Here is an 18,425-nt window from a genome sequence, read left to right as displayed (position 1 = left end):
GTGCTGCAGGGCGGCCGCCCCCCAGCGCCACAGCTGGGGCTGGGCAAAGCAGCCTGAGCCACCCAGGGACTGTGGCAGGGCAGCCAGAAGCAGCTGCGGGGCCATAGAGGGCGGGGCGCTGCCGTGCGCTGCCTGCTCTCCGGGGCTCTGCTCCCTCTGAGGCTACCCTCCCCTGGCTCCTCAGCCGCCTGCTGAGGCGGTCCCCTGGCTCTGCCCTCCTGGGTCCCAGCCAGTCCTGGAGGCAGGAGCCCTGGCTGGAGGGACCCTGGGCTGAGGCACGGCCCAGGAGCCCCGCTGCTTACTCCAATCCTGCCAGTGCTAGACTGGCTGGAGGCAAGGGGGGAGTGGGCAGAGTTAGCACTGGTGGAGGGAGCCCAGGGCTGGGGCGGCAAGGGGTACGGGGTGGGGGGAAGAGCGAGCCCAGCCCTGGGGCAGCAGGAGGCGTTGGGGGGGGGAAGAGAGCCTGAGGCTGGGGCGGAAGGGGGTGTGGAGGGGTGAGAGAGTCCAGGGCTGGGGTGGGGGGCAGCCAAAAGTGTTTTTGCTTGGGGCAGCAAAAAACTAGAGCCGGCCCTGCTTGAAAGTAGATTGCAGGGTCTATGCTGTTTCCTTCTTCGATGAGGTTTGATAGGGTTTAAAGTTGTCTAAACTATAGTGTTCTCTCTGCTTGTTCTTGCTGAGGACTGCATGCTACGGGTTTTGCTGTCATCTTTCATTTCTTGGAGGATGGTACTGAAACAGGGCTGCTATGGTTAAAGGTGCTGACAGATGCCTGTGTCATAAACAGATAGCTAAGGGTTAATGTCTCTTTCACCTGAAACACCTGACCAGAGAACCAATCAGGAAACTGGATTTTTTCAACTTTGGGTGGAGGGAATTGTGTGTCTGAGTCTTTTGTCTGTCTGCCTGCTGTCTCTGAGCTTTGGAGAAGTAGTTCTATTTTCTAATCTTCTGTTTCTAAGTGTAAGGACAAAGAGATCAGATAGTAAGTTATATGGTTTCTTTTCTTTGGTATTTGCATGAATATAAGTGCTGGAGTGCTTTGATTTGTATTCTTTTTGAATAAGGCTGTTTATTCAATATTCTTTTAAGCAATTGACCCTGTGTTGTATCATCTTAATACAGAGAGAACATTTGTATTTTTTCTTTCTTTTTTATATAAAGTTTTCTTTTAAGACCTGTTGGAGTTTTTCTTTACTTCAGGGAAATTGAGTCTGTACTCACCAGGGAATTGGTGGGAGGAAGAAATCAGGGGAGGTCTGTGTGTGTTGAATTGGCTAGCCTGATTTTGCATTCCCTCTGGGGAATAGGAAAGTCCTTTTTGTTCCCAGGACTGGGGAACGGAGAGGGGGAATCACTCTGTGTAGTTTCACAGAGCTTGTGTCTGTGTATCTCTCCAGGAGCACCTGGAGGGGGGAAGGGAAACAGGATTATTTCCCTTTGTTGTGAGACTCAAGGGATTTGGGTCTTGGGGTCCCCAGGGAAGGTTTTTCAGGGGGACCAGAGTGCCCCAAAACACTCTAATTTTTTGGGTGGTGGCAGCAAGTACCAGGTCCAAGCTGGTAACTAAGCTTGGAGGCTTTCATGCTAACCCCCATATTTTGGACGCTAAGGTCCAAATCTGGGAATAAGGTTATAACATGAGTGGCAGTGGCGGGATATAGACACAATCCAGAAGCCAGTAGGAATATTATATTTTTCTTTTCTCTGCTAAGGGCTTTTTAGCAGAGAGAAACAGTTTGGTTTTAAAAGGGAACCAGAGAGAATTTTTTTTTCTGCTCTCTCTAGCAGTTTGTGGTTTGCATGTTAAGCGAGAAGACTGTTGAGGGTCTTTTGTCATGCAATAGCCCTCCCATTAGGAGGCAAGTACCAGCACTTATATGCATGCAAATAAAGTGGTTTTTCTGGTTTCCCTTCATTGAACATTAGCTAGAGAGAGAAAGGGAAAAAAGCACTGTTGCTAGGCAGACTTCAGGAGGCAACAGAGCCTGCAGTTCAAAAGAGAAACACCGGAGGGCACCCCAACACAAGAAAACAGGAACCATGACTTCTAAGGCAAAAATTGACGCCGAAGAACAAATCAAAGAAGCTGAACACAGGCGACAACTGGAAATAAAACAAAAAGAGATGGAGATAAAAGAAAAGGAAGAAAGCATCAAACTGGCAGCCTTCCAAAGAGAACAGGCAGCCCAAGAGGCAGCACACAAAAGAAAACTAGAAGAAGAAGAGGTAGCCTACCGAAGGAAACAAGCAGAAGAAGAGTTGGCCCACAGAAGGAAGCAAGAAGAAGAGGAGGCGGCCCACCACCGAGAACTGGAAAAACAACAAAAAGAGAATGAAGAGAAGGAAAAACAGAGAAAACATGAACTGGAGTTGGCAAAAGCTGGGCTGCATGTGCCAGCCAACCCTAACAACCCGGCGCCCATTATTGCTCCACAGCACAGGAAATTTCCCACCTACAAGGCAGGTGATGACACCGAGGCCTTCTTGGAAAATTTTGAAAGAGCCTGTCTTGGGTACAGCATCCCCGAAGACCAGTACATGGTAGAATTAAGGCCACAACTCAGTGGACCTTTAGCAGAGGTGGCAGCTGAAATGCCCAAGCCGCAAATGAATGACTATAAACTTTTTCAAACCAAGGCCAGATACAGGATGGGGATAACCCCAGATCATGCCCGTCGGCGCTTCAGAACCCAAAAGTGGAAACCAGAGATGTCATTTCCCAAACACGCCTACTACATTGCAAAAAACTATGAGGCCTGGTTAACAGGAAACAACATTCAAACCTTGGAAGAACTGAACCTCCTCATACAAATGGAGCAGTTCTTGGATGGTGTTCCTGAAGACATCACACGGTACATACAAGATAGAAATCCCAAAAATATCGCTGAGGCGGGGGAGATTGGAGCCAAATGGATGGAACTGGCAGAAAGCAAGAAAGCTACTGTCACGGGGAACGATTACCACAGGGGGCACACAGACCATAAACCCTACAACCGAGGACAGCCAAAGACCCCACATACCACCCAAGTAAAGCCACAGATACCCTACCCTTCAACCTCACCAGTCTCCAGTAACTCACCTCGGCCCAGTGACCCATCAGATGGAAGATGCTTTAAGTGTAATGAACTGGGACATATCAAGGCCAACTGTCCCAAAAACACCATGCGAGTGCAATTCATTACACCACCATCACCCCAAAGATCCCCAGGCCCAGATGCCTCTCAAATACCCTTGGAGCGAAGGGAAAATTTGAGAGTGGGCGGAAAGAAGGTTACTGCGTGGAGAGACACGGGGGCACAAGTGTCAGCTATCCACCAATCCTTCGTTGACCCCAAATTCATCAACCCAAAGGCCAAAGTTACAATTTACCCCTTCATGTCACAAGCTGTAGACTTGCCTACAGCTCAACTGCCTGTCCAGTACAAAGGCTGGTCAGGAATGTGGACTTTTGCAGTCTATGACAATTATCCTATCCCCATGCTACTGGGGGAAGACTTGGCCAACCAGGTGAGGCGGGCCAAGAGAGTGGGAATGGTTACCCGTAGCCAAACCAGGCAAGCTTCCAGACCCATTCCTGTTCCTGAGCCGTCCACAGAGGCCCCGTCTGTGTTACCAGAGACCCAGACAGAGGTAGTGGACCCGGATTCCATGCCTACCACTGAAACAGCCACAGCATCTCCAGTCCCAGGCCCGGAACTGGAACAGCAACCAGCACCAGCAAGTGCAACCACATCTTCAAACTCAACGCCAGAGGGCGCCAGCGAGCCAGAACTGGCAGAAGCAACAGACAGCCATACCCAAAAGGCTCAGCCAGAGCCTGAAATACCCTCAGGTGCACCAGCGGAGAGCGGTTCACCAGCAACGGAAACAACCCCATCACCTACATCGCTTCCAGAGGGACCAAGCCCAAGTCCACAGTCTGAGGAAGAACTGGTGACCCCAGCCTCAAGGGAACAGTTCCAGGCTGAGCAGGAAGCAGATGACAGCCTTCAAAAAGCTTGGGCGGCGGCACGGAGCACCCCACCGCCTCTCAGCTCTTCTAATCGATCCCGGTTTGTTATAGACCAAGGACTTTTATACAAGGAAATTCTTTCTGGTGGACACCGGGAAGAATGGCAGCCGCAAAAACAGTTGGTGGTTCCAACTAAGTACCGGGAGAAGCTCTTAAGCTTAGCCCATGATCATCCCAGTGGCCATGCTGGGGTGAACAGAACCAAGGACCGGTTGGGGAAGTCCTTCCACTGGGAGGGGATGGGCAAGGATGTTGCCAAGTATGTCCGGTCTTGTGAGGTATGCCAAAGAGTGGGTAAGCCTCAAGACCAGGTCAAGGCCCCTCTCCAGCCACTCCCCATAATTGAGGTCCCATTTCAGCGAGTAGCTGTGGATATTCTGGGCCCTTTCCCAAAAAAGACGCCCAGAGGAAAGCAGTATGTACTGACTTTAGTGGACTTTGCTACCCGATGGCCAGAAGCAGTAGCTCTAGGCAACACCAGGGCTAACACTGTGTGCCTGGCCCTAACAGACATCTTTGCCAGGGTAGGTTGGCCCTCCGACATCCTTACAGATTCAGGGTCTAATTTCCTGGCAGGGACCATGGAAAAACTGTGGGAAACTCATGGGGTGAATCACTTGGTTGCCACCCCGTACCACCATCAAACCAATGGCCTGGTGGAAAGGTTCAATGGAACTTTGGGGGCCATGATACGAAAATTCATCAACGAATTCTCCAATAATTGGGACCTAGTGTTGCAGCAGTTGCTGTTTGCCTACAGGGCTGTACCACATCCCAGTTTAGGGTTTTCACCATTTGAACTTGTGTATGGTCACGAGGTTAAGGGGCCATTACAGTTGGTGAAGCAGCAATGGGAGGGGTTTACGCCTTCTCCAGGAACTAACATTCTGGACTTTGTAAGCAACCTACAAAGCACCCTCCGACACTCTTTAGCCCTTGCTAGAGAGAACCTAAAAAATGCTCAGGAAGAGCAAAAGGCCTGGTATGACAGACATGCCAGAGAACGTTCCTTCAAGGTAGGAGACCAGGTTATGGTCTTGAAGGCGCAACAGGCCCATAAGATGGAAGCATCATGGGAAGGGCCATTCACGGTCCAAGAGCGCCTGGGAGCTGTAAACTACCTCATAGCATTTCCCAATTCCTCACTAAAGCCTAAAGTGTACCATGTTAATTCTCTCAAGCCTTTCTATTCTAGAGACTTACAGGTTTGTCAGTTTACAGTCCAGGGAGATGAGGCTGAGTGGCCTGACGGTGTCTACTACGACGGGAAAAAAGACGGTGGCGTGGAAGAGGTGAACCTCTCAACCACCCTGGAACGTCTGCAGCGGCAACAAATCAAGGAGCTGTGCACTAGCTTCGCCCCATTGTTCTCAGCCACCCCAGGACGGACTGAACGGGCATACCACTCCATTGATACAAGTAATGCTCACCCAATCAGAACCCCACCCTACCGGGTGTCTCCTCATGCCCAAGCTGCTATAGAACGGGAGATCCAGAACATGCTACAGATGGGTATAATCCGCCCATCTACCAGTACATGGGCATCTCCAGTGGTTCTGGTACCCAAACCAGATGGGGAAATACGCTTTTGCGTGGACTACCGTAAGCTAAATGCTGTAACTCGTCCGGACAACTATCCAATGCCACGTACTGATGAGCTATTGGAAAAGTTGGGACGTGCCCAGTTCATCTCTACAATAGACTTAACCAAGGGGTACTGGCAAGTACCGCTAAATGAACCTGCCAAGGAGAGGTCAGCATTCGTCACCCATGCGGGGGTGTATGAATTCAATGTCCTTCCTTTCGGCCTTCGAAATGCACCCGCCACCTTCCAGAGGCTGGTAGACGGTCTACTAGCTGGACTGGGAGAATTTGCAGTTGCCTACCTCGATGATGTGGCCATTTTTTCAGACTCCTGGCCCGAACACCTACTACACCTGGAAAAGGTCTTTGAGCGCATCAGGCAGGCAGGACTAACTGTTAAGGCCAAAAAGTGTCAAATAGGCCAAAACAGAGTGACTTACCTGGGGCACCAGGTGGGTCGAGGAACCATAAACCCCCTACAGGCCAAGGTGGATGCTATCCAAAAGTGGCCTGTCCCACGGTCCAAAAAGCAAGTCCAATCCTTCTTAGGCTTGGCCGGATACTACAGGCGATTTGTACCACACTACAGCCAAATCGCTGCCCTATTGACCGACCTAACCAAAAAGACCCAGCCAAATGCCGTTAAGTGGACTGATGAGTGTCAAAAAGCCTTTACCCAGCTTAAGGCAACGCTCATGTCGGACCCTGTACTCAGGGCCCCGGATTTTGACAAGCCATTCCTAGTAACCACAGATGCATCTGAGCGTGGTATAGGAGCAGTGATATTCACCAAGCTGTCATCTTAGGAGATGTTTGTTGTACACAAGTCTCTCTGCAAGGAGAAAATAATTGTTCAGAAGACGGCTTATTTTCAGTAGCAGCTAAAAATGACACGAGTTATCCCCAGATTACATCTGTTTGAGCAATGCCAATTGCAAAAAATAATTATTAGTTCTTCTGTCTTGAAATCCATAGCAAAGAAAGCAGTATGTAATTGTTTGGTAGCAAGTTTTCATGCAAATGAATGAACTTGATCACAGTAGCGACATAAAAAGTTGAAATAACAGTGGTGTTATTTTTCGCTCATCCCAGCTACATGCATATCCTTTACAATTGCTTGTTCTATACCTGATTGACTTTTGAACATGTAAGGTTACCACAAACGGTTCCTAATTTTTGTATGAGCCTTTTGGCACTGACATCGTTAGGTCAACACATCTGTGAGATGAGTAATTGCTCCATGAACATGTGGATTGACAGCAATACCTTTTTTCTGTTTGGCTGCTTGCTTTTCCTTAGTATTCTAAACACAGGGATGCAAAATGTTCCATAGACTCTTGTAACATTTACAACTTTCACCCTTCTTTCATAACCATAATGGCCAGTGGCATATTAAGTATGATTAATGACCTTGTATGGTTATTCAGTGCTGACAAGGTGCAGTGCTGTTTCATGGAAGATGCTTCCTAATGAGTGTATCTATGTCACCACATTGTAGACTTCCATAGCTGGGGGAGGGAAGACTTTCAGCCTGAGTAATCTACATGTTACTGTTAAAATGAAAAGAGCATTTTACTTTAAAATTAAGCTGAAATTATTAGTCTGCCGGGGCTATTCTGATATTTTTATGGCACCACTAATCCTTCTCAGATGCTTGCAGACAGAATCTATCCTTAATCAAAGTGTGGCTTCAGATCTGAAAGGTCTACTACTGGCATGATCGTCTCACTGAGACAACTACAAGAGAAATGCAGAGAACAAAAAAAGCCCCTCTACATAGCCTTCATTGATCTCAGAAAGGCTTTTGACTTTGTCAATAGAAGTGAACTATTCGAGCTTCTAGAAAAGACTGGCTCTTAAGTGTGATTTGATCCTTCCAGGAAAACATATATGGCACAGTCCAATACAACAACTCAATGTCCGAGGCTTTCCGGATTCATAGCAGAGTTAAGCAAGGTTGTATTCTTGCCCCAGCTGTGTTTGGGATCATCTTCTCCCTGCTACTGAAACAAGCTTTTGGTTCCTCAGCTGAGGAAATCTACTTGCACTCAGGAGCTGATGGAAAGCTGTTCAGTCTTGCAAGACTCAGGAGGCCCTTATCCAACACCGCCTCTTTGCTGATGATGCAGCTTTGACAACCCAGAAAGAAGCTCATCTTCAAAGCCTATTGAACAGAAAAACTGTCCTAAAAAATAAGCCTAAAAAAGCTAACATAATGTTCCCAGGAGTTTGAAAAAGCACCCTCCATGAAGATGAACAACTATAAACTGGAAGCGGTGAATGAGTTCACACACCTGGAGTCCACTATCACAGTCAGCCTTTCACTTGAAACAGAACTCGGCATCCACATGGAAAAGCCACCACAACAATGTCTAGACTGAACAAGAGGGTATGGCAAAACAACAGACTGACTGATAAACATAGATTTTGTGTGTTCTTGCGTGTGTTATCAGCACACTTTTGTATGGGAGGGAGATATGGACCTTATACTCTCGTCAGGAAAAGAGGCTCAAGAGCTTTTATATGTGCTGCCTTCGTTGAATTTTTGGAATTTTTTGGAGGGACAGAGTCACCAACACCGAGGTGCTCAAACGAGCCAGTATACAAACATGCCTCAAACAGAGACACCTCCGCTGGCTTGGGCATGTGTGCCAAATGAATGATGGGCGCAACTCAAAGGACCCCCTTTACGGTAAATTGGCATCTGGAAAAAGACGCAAAAGTTGCCCAAAATTGTGTTTCAAGAATGTGTGCAAACAAGACCTTAAAGAAATGGACATGGATGTGGACAAATGGGAAGCTCACACTCAAGACCTTGGCCTTTGGAAACGAGCTTAACAAAGGTCTCCGGAGTTAAAAGATGTAGCAGTCCCATTTAGCAGAGGAGAAAAAAGCTTGCAGAAGGCAAAGCCCAAAAGATCAAAAAATCACCTTTTAAATGTGACGGATGCAGCAGAGATTGTCTCTCTCGAGTGGGTCTCTTCAGCCATGTTCGCGGCTGCCATAAAACCAACTGAGTAAATTCTTTACCTTTCGGGGTGCATACCCATGGTCTCTCAAAACTGAAGGATGCCTACTACTCTCTGATCATGCATGTGGAATGGTTACTATGAGTCATATTATAGTGAACTTTGTATTTTGCAGTAGTCCACTTGGAGATGAATGGTGGTGGCAAAGCTGTTCTTTAGATCTAATTTTTGCCTTGTAAATACATCCACAGCTGCTACTATACGTTAATGCTCATGAAGAGTATTAAACCACTGCTAGAAACTAGGTCTAATATAAATGAATATTCTCTGCAAAAACCGCTAGTCCTTTCACCTTGAATTGTCAAGAGCTGTGTTATCAATACAGTGGAGTGCTCCAGTTTTGCTGCAACACTTCAGTTGTACAAACTCTGAGACCGCCCAGCTCTCCAGTTTCTCCTCCCTCCAACTTCTTCAGTTTCTCCTGTAACCCATCTCTGCCTTCTTCCTTTTCATGGTGCTGCAACTCTTTCCCCAAAACTATCCTACTGCTCTAGCTGTAACAATCCAAGCCCTCCTCATTCCTGCTACTAATTTGATTTCCTCCCAGTACTAAAAATGAAGAAAACATCAGTGGTGATGAGGTCATTTCTCAGATATAAAGGCTGGATGTCTTTCTGAAAGATATGCGTCAGGCAAACACAAGTTATTTAGCTCAATACAGGGTAACTGGGTGAAATATAATTGCCTGTAGTATATAAGAGATCAGACTAGATAATATGATCTCTTCAGGCTTTAAATGCTAAGAATAGGAATTGGAAGATGCAGGATTATGTTCCTGGCTCTACGACTGATTTACTGAGTGACTTTGGTCAAATCTACATTTCAGTTCCCCATTGATAAGGCCCTTTCTTAATGATGTTTACCAATTGTCCCAAAAAAATTCCTATGTTTTAAAAAAAGCCAGTATTTGTGTTTTTACCAGTTTTCTCCAAATGTTGACTTTTTTGGGACCCCAGAATTTTCACCATAGCAGTGGATGGGGCCACGCTGAAGGACCAGAGGGGTTAGCAGGTGCTCTTTCCAGCAAGTGGTCCTGTACTCATGGGGTGCAGCTTTCTACTCCCTTCCTGACCCTGTTCCTTCAGTACTGCCCTGTCTGTGGGGGAGCAAGATGGGCAGGGAGCCAGGTCATAGCAGCCAAGACTGCCTGACCACTCCAGGGAGTGGCGCTCCTCACAAAAGGAGAACACTGTGTTAAAACCAGCATTTCGATGTGGGAGCAGACAGGGCTGAGCTGAAGGTCCAGAGTCTGGCGAGAGCTCCAGTTTCAGTTGTGGGACCAGACTCCCTGGCCTTCTTGCTCTCCACTGTATGGTTGCAGTAGGGCCAGCTTTAGGAACTGCGGATCCCGATTTCAATACCTGGTGGCGGTCCGGGTCTTTGACAGCACTTCAGCGGTGGGTCCTTCACTCACTCCGTGTCTTCTGTGGCACTGAAGGACCTACCACCGATGACCTGGAGCGAGTGAAGGACCCGCTGCCAAAGACCTGGACCGCCGCTAGGTGAGTAAAAATTAAAAAGTTAGGTGCTCTTCTTTAGGGTGCGGGACCCTCTTAGGCGTGGAACCCGATTCGGGGTAACTGGCCTAAAGCGGTCCCTGGGTTGCAGTAACCACCAACCAGCCGTTACCCTCCTTTGCACTTTTGCAAGCAGTAGCAGAAGTGTCTCTGCACCCTAGCAGTCTTGACCCATTGCCAGACAGAGCCCCCTTCTGATCCTGGCCCTTCAGCATAGCCCCAAAGCACAGAGGCCTGTCCACTTCCCCTTCCAGAGCACAGCAGGGGAAGCAGATAGGGCCATGTGGAAGTCAGCAGGGGGCTTCGGTCGGGAAGGTGCCAGTACTCATGGGGCGCAGCCTTCTGCACCCCTCCTGACCCTTTAGCGCATGTCTGGTTCCTCTCTGCGGGAGGGGAGCAAGATGGACAGGAAGCTGGATCCTGGCAGCTGAGACTGCCCAACTGCTGCAGAGAGCAGAAAGCTTTCTCAGCTACCACCTGGTTAATACCTCCTCCTCCCCGGTCCATGAGTTCTGGGCACCCCTCTCTCCTCATCCCCTATGAATAGTGGGCAACATTCCCCCTATCTGCCTCCCTTTGTTTTTAATTCTTACCAATTTTCTCCCATTAAAGTTTTTTTATTATAAAATGATAAATTCCAAGGAAATTAAAACAAACAGAACTACGAAAAAAAGGCCTTACCTATCTATATGTCCTGAATTCACAATGTTATTATGAAGAGAAATCCCTTGTTTGTAAGTGCTTAGATGATAATGATTAGTGTAATAGAAAAGCTTTTAAACAATTATTTCTCTCCATCATGTTCATATTCAATGCAATAGGGCTCACTGATTTTTCTGCCACTGCTGTGCTAGCTAGAGGCAGGAAAATCAGCCCAGTTACAGTGTATGGAACATAAAAGAGAGAAATAATTTTGTATAAATTAAATATATGGAGGCAGCATTTTAGTCAACTACTGGATGGTGAACCAGTAATCAACACCCCAATTTAGAGAAAGGAGAAGATCTGGATGTGGAATTAGGATCTATCACTAGAGTGGAAGTAGAGAGGGCAGTCAATTGGTTAAAAAGTGGAAAGGCACTGGGTCTGGACAACATCCCAATGGAGGTCCTTAATGCAAACTCGAACACTTCAGACATTTTGTTAGGCCTCTTACAGATGATATGGGAAGAAGGAAAAGTACCAAACAAGTGGAAAAGTGGTAATATGTTGAGACTGCCAAAAAAAGAGAGACGTAAGTCAGTGCAAAGGCTGGAGGGGGCATTCGATCGCTGTTTGTCTCAAGTGAAATAATTACACGTTACCCTAGACCAGTGTTTCTCAAACTTCATTGCATTGCGACCCACTTCTGACAACAAAAAATACTAAAAGACCCCAAAAGGGTACTGCAGCCTGAGCCCTCTCCCTCCCCCCCCGTGCTGGGGGGTTCCAAAGCTTGAGGGCTTCAGCCCTGGGTGGTGGGGCTTGGACTTCGGCTTCAGACCTGGCTGGCAACCCCATTAAAATTGGGTTGCAACCCACTTTGGGGTCCCAACCCACAGTTTGAGAACCACTGCCCTGGACAAACTAAAGAAAACAGTAAATTTAAGGCTACGATATGAACAAGCAGGGTTCTGACAGGAGAAGTCATGCATAGATCACATAGCAATAGAATAGCCGTCATCATCATAGAACTGTTAATTATATGGCTGTCACCGCTTTACATGAGTTTCATAGATTTCCAAAAAGTCTTTGATACAGTGGATAGAACAGTCTTATGGAGTCTGCTGTGCCACTTACGAATTCCTCAGAAATTGTGAATATTATTCAGAGCTCATATGAAAATATGACATGCCAAGTAATCAGGCCTGGCTCCAGACACCAGTCCAGCAAGCAGGTGCTTGGGGCAGCCAAGGGGAAGGGGCGGCACATCCGGGTTTTCGGCGGCAATTCAACGGTGGATCCCTCTCAGAGGGAAGGTCCAGCTGCCGAATTGTCGCCGAAGAAGAAAGTGGCGCGATGGAGCAGCTGCCAATCCTGTTGGGTGTTTGTTGTGGGGTTTTTTTTTTGCCACTTGGGGCAGCAAAAACCCTGAAGCTGGACCTGCAATTAATACATAACAGTGAACTGACTCAGAGCTGGTTTACACTGGGAACTTACGTCAACATAGCTACGTTCTCAGCAGTGTAAAAAAATCCGCACTTGAGGGACCCCTGGCTCTGTCACTTGACAATATTGCATGACGTGTTGATTAGTACTTACTCACAGGGTCAGAATGTCAGGTTTTCATTTTGGGTGTCAGATTTAGGAAAATAAGCTTGACTCTCTTCTCATATAAAATAAGAAGTTAGAATTCCAGACTACGGTGCTTCAGATTGTAGGAAGTTGGAATGCTGTCAAGGCTGCTGAGAAGTTGCAGCTTCTCAGTGCTTTTGTTTTTGGAGCTTTGATGTTATCAGCACTATCAGAGAGTGCAGCCTGCTAATTTAGCAGACTTCAATGTTACTCATAGAGAAAAACCACAGGCATGATTTGGTGACAAAGGCATTTGGCCAGGTTTGTTCCCTTCCAAGCACAGTCCTATTGACTTGGACAAGTTGCACAAGTACATTACCACATGAGTGCCCTGTGGCAGGGAGCGACTCAGCAGTGGGAGTCTTTGCTATCCCCTCGACCACCCAAAGGGTTATAGCAAGACACCCTAACATTTATAGACTTAAACAAATAACTGGGATTAAACAATTTACATGTTTCATGACATTTGTTTACCTCCTCTTGTTCCTGATATCTCAGACAAAACTTTCCTATTGTTCTTTTAAACCATTTGATCTTGTTCTAGATTGGGGTGTATTTGCACTAGCCTTCTAAAATGTGTTTATGTAAACAGCTAGTGCCTTTGCCAAGTTCATGTACCAGAACAGTGAACATCTAAGCATTTACTTTAATACATGGCCTGACTTTGATTCACAGCCTTTGGTTCGGGCCTCATCGTAATGATTTTTCATGTTCAGGAAAGAAGTATTTCAGGGAAGAAGAGCAAAATGGCTAGTTTATGTAGGAAGTAAGTGTTGTAGTTTGAGAAATAATCTGTGTTTTACACTCAATTGTATAACAGTGTTGTAGAATAATTACCCTTTCTTTGGTGCCCATTATGCTTATGATTTTTTTTTTGTTGGACAAGTTTTGTTCATTGCATTATTCCAGTGTTACTAATATTATTTCTTTTATAAAACATTTTGTCTTAATTTTAAAAGCTAGCATTAGTATCATTTAGCGAGTTAGTCTTTATATTACAAATGTAACTATCACTATCAAAGTGAAACATGTTGATTTGCAATTACTGTGAATCCAAAGTATTTTGGAGTCCAAGATCTTAACATTTTCCTGCAAAACTTTCTAGTCTGTCTGAAGAACTAGGGAACTCCTGTGTTATATATGTTAGTCAAACCTTCTAAATGTACATTTTATTTAAACATGTACAGCACTTAAGAAAGAGTCTTGAGGTTTTATAGCCATGCATTGGCTGTACTTACGTTTGATTAACTTTTAATATGTCTATATATGTTTAAACATAGGTGGGTAAGTGTTCCTAACACAATATACTGGATAGGGGGCTAAATTTAACTCCTTTCCATGGGTTTTCTTTATTGCTAAGTTAAATAATACAACATAAACCTCATCCCAAACTTTTTTCTGAGCTTGGCTGTTCTGATGATTTGATTTTCTGCCAAACTCCTGTCCCTACTCCTGTTTCCCTCTAAGCAGGGGGTGGAGGGAAGACAAATTGTTTCATGCTCCTGGTATAGTAGGATCCATCTGATCTGACCTCAGGCTGTTATGAGTAGTGACTGCATTAATCTAGAGCAGGGGTAGGCAACCTATGGCACGGGTGCCAAAGGTGGCAAGCGAGCTGATTTTCAGTGGCACTCACAGTGCCTGGGTCCTGGCCGCTGGTCCAGGGGGGCTCTGCATTTTATTTAAGTTTAAATGAAGCTTCTTAAACATTTTAAAAACCTTATTTACTTTACATACAACAATAGTTTAGCTATATATTATAGACTTGTAGAAAGAGACCTTCTAAGAACGTTAAAATGTATTACCGGCACGCGAAACCTTAAATCAGAGTGAATGAAAGAAGGCTCGGCACACCACTTCTAAAAGGTTGCCGACCTCTGATCTAGAGAGTGCTAGTACTTGATATCAGTATGTGAGCAGAAGAGCTTTGCTTTTCCGTGCACGATCTCAGAATATGACACCCTGTTGCAATATACTTTATTAGGCAGATTATAGCTATGAAAGAATACTGTAGGACAAACAGGTAACATAAGTGTTGTTGCAGTATTGCCTTATAAACTGAGTATACTAACGTTGTGCAAAAGGAGTAAAGATGTGACTAGTCCCCTAGTGATTCAGTCCCTAACAAAAGTGTGTTCTCCCTTTTAGATAGTTTCAAACAGTTCAAGTCTGATATTGTTTGCTTGCTAACACATCAAGCCAAAAGAGATGTACACTGCCAAAATTTGTTTGCAAAATACATTTTGGATAATGTTTGACTTCTGCATGGGCTCCACCTAAACCAAAATGGAACTACATTGCTGACCCTTAAAATTAAAAAGGTCGTCGAGTAGTTTTTAAACTAAGGGATGGGGGAAAGCCGACAAGCACGGAGGAGCACATGGTTCGGACAGAGACATCCCTTAGAGAAGGATCTATTAATGGAGAGTCTCTGTGCCCTAGTAAGGAGGAAAAGATGGAAGATGATAGAATACAGATAGGATCTGATGAGAAACAAGTCAAATGAAAAAAAGTCCCATTCAATTACATCATGTAATGGCAGACAGCTGAAAATTGACACATTTTTAAAGTGCTTGTATACCAATGCTAGGAGTCTAAATAATAAGATGGATGAACTAGAGTGCTTCGTGTTAAATGAGGATATTGATATAATAGGCAACACTTGGTGGAGGATAATCAATGGAACACAGTAATACCAGGGTACAAAATATATTGGTAGGACAAAACAGATCATACTGGTGGGGAAGTGGAACTATATGTGGAAGAAAGAATAGAATCAAATTAAGTAAAAATCTTAAATAAACCAAACTGCACCATAAAATCTCTATGGATAGTAATTCCATGTTCTCATAATAATAAAATATAGCAGTAGGGATATATTGCCGACCACCTAACCAGGATGATGATAATGACTGGGAAATGCTCAGGGAGATTAGAGAGGCTATCAAAATAAAAAACTTAATAATAATAATAATAATGGGAGATTTCAGATATCTCCATCTTGACTGCATACGTGTCACTTCAGAACGGGAAGCAGAGATAAAGTTTCTTGACACCTTAAATGACTGCTTCTTGGAGCAGCTAGTCCTGGAACACACAAGAAGAGAGGTAATTCTTGATTTAGTCCTAAATGGAGCACAGAATCTAGTCAAAGAGGTTACTATTGCTGGACTACTTGGTAATAGTGACCATAATGTAATTAAATTTAACATCCCTGTGGTGGGGAAAACCCACAGCAACCCAGCACTGTAGCATTTAATTTCAGAAAGAAGGATTACAGAAAAATGACGGAAGTTAGTTAAACAGAAACTAGAAGTTACAGCGCAAAAAGTGAAATCCCTGCAAGCTGCATGGAAATTTTTTAAAGACACCATAATATACACTCAACATAAATGTATACCCCAAATTAAAAAACAGAGAACCAAAAAGTGCCACTGCAACAAAGTAAAAGAAGCAGTCAGAGGCAAAAAGACATCCTTTAAAATGTGAAAGTTAAATCCTAGTGAGGAAAATAGAAATGATCATAAACTCTGGCAAATGAAGTGTAAAAAATATAATTAGGAAGGCCAAAAAAGAATTTGAACAGCTAGCCAAAGTCTCAAAAGAGTAATAGCATACAAATAGGATAATCATATTCAGTAAATCATAACCTTTCCAATGACACTTCACATAACTTATCTTGCATAAAATACATTATGATTGTTATCATCATATAATAATAATATCGCTGTGAAGAATATGGGTGCAATGTCACAATCCTATTCTTCCTCCTCTTCCTCTCTGACACCATGAAGCAATGAAAGAGGCTCCCTATCAGCTGATCTCCTGGTGGAGGAAGGGAAAAGGACAAGTCAGCTACCAGAAAATATACACATTCACATATACTCCTGAGACAAGAAACCAACAAAGCTGGTAACTGCTCTTCCTTTTCCTATCCAGTGGAGCTTACAACTGCAAAGTTAGATTGCTGGAGATGGAAGTTAGATAGTGGAGAATAGCAGGGCCATTTTCATGTTTGAAATCATGGAACTGTTCAGGAAGAGTTAAGCATGAGCACAATGTTTACTATAGTATCTTTGGGATGAAATGTAAGACTCATCTCTTCACCCTAGCTTTCCTAGGATCAAAAAACCCTATTCTCTGGATATGGAGAAGAGAGAATGTTTGTTTACGTTTTCAGCTTCAGTTAATTTCATAGGGTACTCGTACCACAGTGGTTCAGGTACAATTAAAACCTAAATAAAGAAAACTCATGATCATGACATATTGTCACCTATATCTATGAATAATTTCCTATTTTCTAGTAGATTTTCATAATCTAAGACCAGATTGTAAATGAATAAATGGTGTCATTCTTTATATTATCATGGAAGGATGTGCTGCACACATTTATATTGAGCTAACATGACAGAACTTGTTTTACATGTCAGAGCTGTGTTAAAATGAGCAGTTAGTAACAATGCCAGAGTTTCCATGCCCCAAATTTTATTTTAAGTGTTACTTATAGGGCTTAATTTCTTCTGCTCCTTAACAGTTATTTTTAAAAGTCAAGATGTTAGATTTTGTTTGTTTGTTTTGGCGCTCATGTTCTAGCACGTTACTTTAATACCCAATTATTTGCATTCCTAGCTTCATTAGGGCTTTGTGTAAATTAAGTTACCAGTGTTTTCAGGAGTGTTTTTTTTAACATATTTAATGAAAATTGGTTTTACAAAGAGGTCCCTTGAAGTTGGGAACACCATACTCCACAAGAAAATAAAATATAATTGGGTGACAAATACAATTGTGCAGTCTGAAAACCATGCCATTTTCTTTTTAAAAATACAAATAAGAAATTTTGGCATATTTCAGTTTCCCTTGATTTTTTTTTTTCCTTTTCCTCATAGGTGTCCTTCATTCAAAACCTGGTGTTTTGTGTGGAACGAGCATACCGCGTACCTGACTTTGGTATCTGGGAAAGAGGAAGTAAATACAACAATGGCAGCACAGAACTGCATTCAAGGTAATTGGCAAAACTCTCAGTTCTTTTGGCTTGTATAAATGCATGTAATGTGAATGCAAAGAATTCAGGAAATGTTTCAAAATAGAAATATTTAAAGTAGTATTCCAACTTCTGAAAACGTATTGTCTAGAGCAGTGTTTCCCAAACTTGGGACGCTGCTTGTGAAATTAGTCCTCATGAAATATGCCAGACTGTGGCCTTCTGGAGACTGTAGTCTGTACCTCATGAGAAATATGAGCACAGTTCTGTACCTACATTCCATGTGCAGATAACCAGATACACATGTAAGTAGCTGTCTGTGCACCTAAATTGCTGTAATTGCAGCTGTATATGCATTTTTACTAAAATTTACCTGAAGCCTCCTGCTCTTGTATGGAGCAGTTATAGCACATGCTATGGCACTCTAAACTTCCCATTACCATACCACTCATATATGGAAGACCAGCTCACTGAGAGGTAGTTTAGTGCCCATTGCAATGGCAGACTAAATACAGGCCAATTTGGGGGCCACTGCAGGAGCACCAGATCCTATGTAGAAAAGGGGGGCCACTGGCACTAGAACGGTTTTCTGTTTTTTCCTCCTCCAGAGTTCTTCATTTGCGACTTTTTTTTCTGGCCATCTGATATTGAGGATTTCTCTAAGGCAGCTGTTTGTTAAAACTTTGAGTTTTGATATTAAGGGCTTACTGTATGGTGCTGTAATTTGCAGATTTGTGAAGATCAACTTTACAATGTTGTTAAATATTCAAACGTTAGTTTGGGTGTCAAGATTTCTGGTTCTCCAGATTACCTGTAGAGTTATAAAGGCATGTCTGGCTTTTGCTATTCTGATTTTGATGTCTATGTGTGTTCCACCTGTAATACTTACAGTGCTGCCATGATGTGTGAAATATTGGATGGTCTTCTATGTCAGTTTGAGAACCAGTTTGTATTTCTTGTGGAGTGCTGATTCTCACAGTTTTAGGGTTTTTTTGTGTTGATTTTCAACCTTACTAATTGTACATAGT

The 18,425-nt window shown here is 44.1% G+C and overlaps 1 protein-coding gene across 6 annotated transcripts in view; it reads left to right on the top strand.

Annotated features, from left to right (window-relative positions):
• The window catches only part of PHKB (phosphorylase kinase regulatory subunit beta), a 206,971-nt gene that overhangs the window by 55,023 nt on the left and 133,523 nt on the right, over positions 1-18,425 (top strand). For all 6 annotated transcript variants that reach the window (XM_030581825.1, XM_030581823.1, XM_030581826.1 and 3 more), the window contains one exon: positions 17,303-17,418. In XM_030581825.1, the coding sequence (XP_030437685.1) occupies positions 17,303-17,418 (116 nt within the window). The remainder of the gene's footprint in view (positions 1-17,302; positions 17,419-18,425) is intronic.

Source organism: Gopherus evgoodei, chromosome 12 (assembly GCF_007399415.2).
Source record: "Gopherus evgoodei ecotype Sinaloan lineage chromosome 12, rGopEvg1_v1.p, whole genome shotgun sequence".
In the NCBI taxonomy this organism is placed as follows: Eukaryota; Metazoa; Chordata; order Testudines; family Testudinidae; genus Gopherus; species Gopherus evgoodei.
The sequence above is the reverse complement of the archived record's forward strand: the minus strand, read 5'-3'. Positions and strand labels throughout refer to the sequence as shown.